The sequence below is a fragment of the Aptenodytes forsteri genome, unplaced genomic scaffold, assembly GCF_000699145.1.
Source record: "Aptenodytes forsteri isolate BGI_AS27 unplaced genomic scaffold, ASM69914v1 Scaffold7, whole genome shotgun sequence".
In the NCBI taxonomy this organism is placed as follows: domain Eukaryota; kingdom Metazoa; phylum Chordata; class Aves; order Sphenisciformes; family Spheniscidae; genus Aptenodytes; species Aptenodytes forsteri.
The window spans coordinates 3,446,837-3,452,100 of NW_008795919.1; the positions used below are offsets into that span (position 1 = coordinate 3,446,837).

The following is a 5,264-nucleotide window of genomic DNA, read 5'->3' on the forward strand; positions in this document are numbered from 1 at the left end:
CCCCCCCCCCCCCCCCCCCCTTGGATTTTCCATTTCACAGACTCCACATCACTTCTCTCGATGTTATGACAAACCCTGGTTGATAAACAGTAAAGCGGGCACCCCCCTGAGGGGATTCGATTATTCCGACTTCCAGCTCTCAAGCGCCGAGGTAGAGTATGGTCTCGCAGCCCCGAGGACCTGCTGACAGGCCGGAGTGCCGCTGGCACGGAGAAGTCCTGCTCCCTTGCCTGTTTTAACGCTTTCCTTGTGGTAGAGCAGCGCTTGTTAGCACCGCTAACGCTCCGACTGTTAGCGTTTTTCATGGGTTTCGAACTCGGATTAAATAAAACATCGACTTTAGAATAAAGCACAACTGCTTGCGATTCACGTTTACCTGCTTTCAAACCAAGAGAGCGACATTTATCCTCTTGTGCTTTTAAAAAAAAAAAAGACATTTTTCCAAGCTTTAAGAGCTTTTAAGCATTGAAAAGCAGCCGTGTTTGGCTTTCAGAAATTGAAATCCAGCAGCCGAGTTGAGACTTGAAAATCAGCTACAGCGCATGCACAGTAACCACATCGCCTTCATTTTTATGAAGCGCTTGTTATTTATCACCGTGTTGAAGCACGTATGGTGTGTCCGGCGCTGTCACCGGCTTGATGCTCCCAGGAGGATGAATTCGGGCTGAGATTTTGATCTCCCTAAAGTTTCAGCCTCCTCGTGGACTTTCCTGACCTTGTGAATCGGTGATGAGAAATACCTGGTGGATCTCGGTGATTCACTGAGTGGTGGTGTGTGCTGGCAAGATAACTGCGTCTTGCTCGGCGGTGCTTTCACGCAGAAAAGGAATTATATTTAAATCATCAGAAGGTCAGGAGCACTTCCCCAATTGCCCTAAATCGCCTGCTTGCTGCTCTTAACTTGTTTATAAAATAGGATCAAGGACGAGAATCGTAATCTCTGATGATGAAAATGGTACCTTTGCAATCGCGTGTCGATGGATTTTAATTCCCCCGGCGCCCGAAGGGGAGCCCGCTGCTCGGCTGCCCCTCTCCCACCGCCCTCTCCCCCGCTGCAGCTCCAGTTTCATGACATTCCAAGATTTCTAAGTTTCCCAAAAAACCCGAAATGGCAGGGGGTGGAGGGAAACCTCTCCGGCTGTTGCTTTAAAGCTCATTGGGAAATGCCCTCCGGCGTTCATGTACAGCTATCCAGGGATGCAGCTGGGCTGGAGCCGTCCCTGCAGCACAGCGGTGCCTCCCCAAGCCCCGGGGGACGGGGGACACCACGGGCAGTCGCTTTCCTGCCAAGCGCTGCCCCAAACCCAGAGCTTTGGTTGGCGTATGGAAACTGGAGCTGCCCTTTCCGGCTGGATCCAGGTGCCCTCGCCCTGCCGGCACCCTGCCCTGCCCCGGCACCTTCCCCTTCGCTTTCTTCCCGCAGCGGCGGGAGCAGAGCTGCCTGTTGTGCTGCTTTTCCACCACCCCCCCCCCCCTCCCCCCCCCCCCCGTCTGCGTTTGCAACATCTTAAAGGTCAGGTAAAGCACCGTTTCAGGATGCGACCGAAGCTGATTTCGCTCCGTTTTGTGTCCCTGTTCATCGCCGGTGCCTCGCTGCTCAAATTTGTCTGCCCTTGGGTGGTGGGTGCACGGACCTGCCCGGGGCACCAGCACCGGGGCGACGTCCCTCCGACTCGCAGCATCGCACCGCGCTGATGCCTCCCGACAACAGGATGCGTTTCTTAAGACGCTGTATTGTATTTGGCCTTCCAAAATGGTCCTGAGCTGCTTAGATGCTAAAATACCCGTTTTTGCAAGATTTCTCTTTGTGGAGCTTTTGAGCCCAGATGATGCTGTCATCCTCCAGATGGATAGCAGCTTTGCTTTTATTTTTTTTCCAACAAATAGCTATGCATCAGCCTGCAGCGCACAAACCGCTCTTGCCCTCCAAATTTTCAGGATCCAGGCTTTTTTTCTTTTTTATTAACCGCTGCTGAAACGACAGCTTGTGTTCTCCTTGACCGTTAAGATGGGTGTTTCTTAAATGTCAAAATCTTTTTGCCGAGGTACTGATCTCGGACGTGATCTTGGCCCGTTACGGCCCAGGCGACACCTAAAAGATGCTCTGTGTGTGCTTCCTCCCAAGGTGACCCCCTCCGCGGGCAGCAAGCTGAAGCGACCCACCTTCCACTCCAGCCGAACCTCCCTGGCTGGGGACACCAGTAACAGCTCCTCACCCGTCTCTACAGGTGCCAAAACCAGTCGGGCAGGTAAGTTAGGTGCAAAGACCGAAAAACTCCTGCTGCTGCTCTTCCTCCTCGGTTGCTTAAATTGGCAGAGAAAATATTAAATATTTAGGGAGCCCGCAGCGAGGTGGGGAGGCCGATGGCCACCGCTGTGTCCCTGCCTGGGAGAGGGGATGCTGCAGCGGTTTCGCAGTGCGAGGGCTTGCTGCTGCTTCGTTAAAAGCTCGGGAGTGAATCAGTCCTGGTGCTGAACCCCCCCCGTTTCAGGGGTGCTGGGCCAGGTGGTTGAAAGCAGCCGCAGCGGTGCTGGGGATTTGGGTGCCGGTCGGTCCGGGGATGGGGAGGAATCCTCCTCCTCCTCCTCCTCCTCCTCCTCCTCCTCCTCCTCCTCCTCCTCCTCCTCCTCCTCCTCCTCCTCCTCCTCCTCCTCCTCCTCCTCCTCCTCCTCCTGCTCACGGCTCTCTCGGTTCCCCTTGCAGATCCTAAAAAAACAGCCAGTCGTCCCACCAGCCGCGCCGGGAGCCGCACGGGCAGTCGGGCCAGCAGCCGGCGGGGAAGCGACGCCTCCGATTTTGACCTGCTGGAAACGCAGTCGGCGTGCTCGGACACTTCGGAGAGCAGCGTGGCTGGCGGGCAGGGCGGCTCGCGCCGGGGGGGGGCCAAACCCTCCAAAATCCCAACCATGTCCAAGAAAACAACCACTGCCACCCCAAAAACTCCAGGCCCTAAAAGATAATACTGTACCCACGCCCTCCTGAAAGAAAGAAAACCCAACCTGTGTCCAATTTTTAACCCTGCTACGTACATTGGATGTATATTTATTCTAAATGGGAGAAACTATATTGTTAAAAGTGTAAAAGAAAGTTGTGTTATGAAGCTGCCTTATTTGGGTTTTGGTTTTTTTTTTTTTTTCCTTTTTTTTCAGTTACTATTTTCATGTGAATATTTATGTAGATAAAAATTGCCTCTCGGCGACCCCTGTTCAGAGAGGGGCCTGGCAAACTGAAATGTGGGAGAGAAAAAAAAAAAAAGAAAAAGGATTTCTGCGCGGTGCAGGGTGCGAACCTGCTTTATCTTTTAGGATTGTTTCCTAAATGCATCTTTATAAACTTAACTTGCTGTCTCAGCAAGGTAAATTATATTTAAAAAACAAAGACCTAATCCTACAGTGTTCAAGGAACTCTCTTTTTGTAAATCACAGATACCTCAACCAACATGAGGTGAGGGGACTTGACTTTCATGTGAATATTTATGTAGATAAAAATTGCCTCTCGGCGACCCCTGTTCAGAGAGGGGCCTGGCAAACTGAAATGTGGGAGAGAAAAAAAAAAAAAGAAAAAGAAAAAAAAAAAAGGAAGCAAAAAAAAAAGGTCAAGATGTGAAAGTGTAAAGAAAAACTAAAATATAAATAGGATTTCTGCGCGGTGCAGGGTGCGAACCTGCTTTATCTTTTAGGATTGTTTCCTAAATGCATCTTTATAAACTTAACTTGCTGTCTCAGCAAGGTAAATTATATTTAAAAACAAAGACCTGAATCCTACAGTGTTCAAGGAACTCTCTTTTTGTAAATCACAGATACCTCAACCAGAGAAACATGAGGTGAGGGGACTTGGGGCTTATGTTTCCATTTTTTTAAAGCTATGTGGTTTTACCTGAAGAAAGCGGAGTTTGACTTAATAAAATTTGCACACACTACGGCGAAGGTCATGACAATTGCTGTCTTGAAAATACTGTCCCGACAACTTCGTTTTTAAAGAACAAACAAAGGGTGGTGGGTCTGGGGAGGGGGTTCACGCTGAAGCTGTCCAGAGGAGAGCACGCTGGTAAGATTGTGGGTCTGGATCACTCAGATACATCCCTTAGCGGTGGTGGGTCCTACAAATTAGAGGATTCTTCTGGATGGATGGCCTAAGAGACCAGCCCAAGATGCTCCTTACAGAATCACTATTTATCTGCATCTCTTTTTTTCCTATTTATTATTTAACTGGTCATTCCACTTCAAACCAGGCTGAGATTGATGTGACCTCTGCTCCTAGAAGAAATCTGGACTTACACGCACAGTTGCTTGTCCTTGAAATGAGTTTCACCAGCACACTTGCTACAAGTCCTGTCTCGCTTTTGTACGCTACTTTTCCTTTGTAATAAAATCAAACTGACCAAGTGACCAGGAGACGGGCTGGGGGAGAGGGCTCTCCAGAGCTCCTGTATTTATTAAACATTGTTCCTCTCCGGCTCTGACCATGTTGCTGTGTGATTCTCTCAATTGGTTTAAATTGAGGCAAAACTGAAGCTCTACCAATGAATTGTTTAAAAACCAGACACATTTTTGTATTAAAATTGCTTGCGGTAATAAACAATCTTGCCTCCTACTTTATTCCACAGTGTTAGCTTTTTAAGTATGAGAGCTGGAGCTGTTTATCCCGTGCGGGGAGGCGACGGCTGTGCCAGCCAAGGGGTGTCTGCACACAGGTTTCCTTGCAGAACGGAGCAGGGAGCCACCAGCCGGAAAATTGAAAGGCCCAGGTGGGTGGGTGCTGGCGAGGGTGCTCGGTTGTGTGGGTACCCGCTGGCGAGGTGGGTGCCCACCGGTGAGGATGCCGACGGGTGAGGGTGCCTGTTGGAGTGGGTGGTTGCCAGTGAGAGCGCCTGGTGAGGTGCGTGTGTGGTGGGGTTGGGTGTTGGTGAGGTGGGTTCCCAGTGAGGTCAGTGTCCATGGGGGTGAGTGTCCACAGAGGTGGGTGCACAGGGTGAGTACGCAATGGAGGGGGTGCCCATGGGGATGGGTGCTGCTGAAGTGGGTGCCTGTGAGGGTGGATGCACGCGTTGGGTGCTCATGGGAGTGGATGCCCACGGGAGTGAGTATCCATAGGGGTGGGTGTTCATGGATTTGGGTGCCCATGGAGGTGAGCATCCCTAGGGGTGGGTGCCCACGAGGGCGAGCATCCCTAGGGATGGGTGCCCGTGGGTTTGGGGTGTTCGTGGTTTGGGTGCCCACGAGGGTGAGCATCCCTAGGGATGGGTGCCCGTGGGTTTGGGTGT

General features: G+C 51.2%; 1 protein-coding gene across 1 annotated transcript in view; it reads left to right on the forward strand.

The window, feature by feature from the left end:
* Positions 1-3,256, forward strand: part of MACF1 (microtubule-actin crosslinking factor 1) — a 109,586-nt gene extending 106,330 nt beyond the window's left edge. The window contains exons 96-97 of the mRNA XM_019473540.1: positions 2,126-2,249; positions 2,705-3,256. Of these exons, the coding sequence (XP_019329085.1) occupies positions 2,126-2,249; positions 2,705-2,961 (381 nt within the window). The 3' untranslated portion in view covers positions 2,962-3,256. The remainder of the gene's footprint in view (positions 1-2,125; positions 2,250-2,704) is intronic.
* Positions 3,257-5,264: the final 2,008 nt, after the last annotated feature.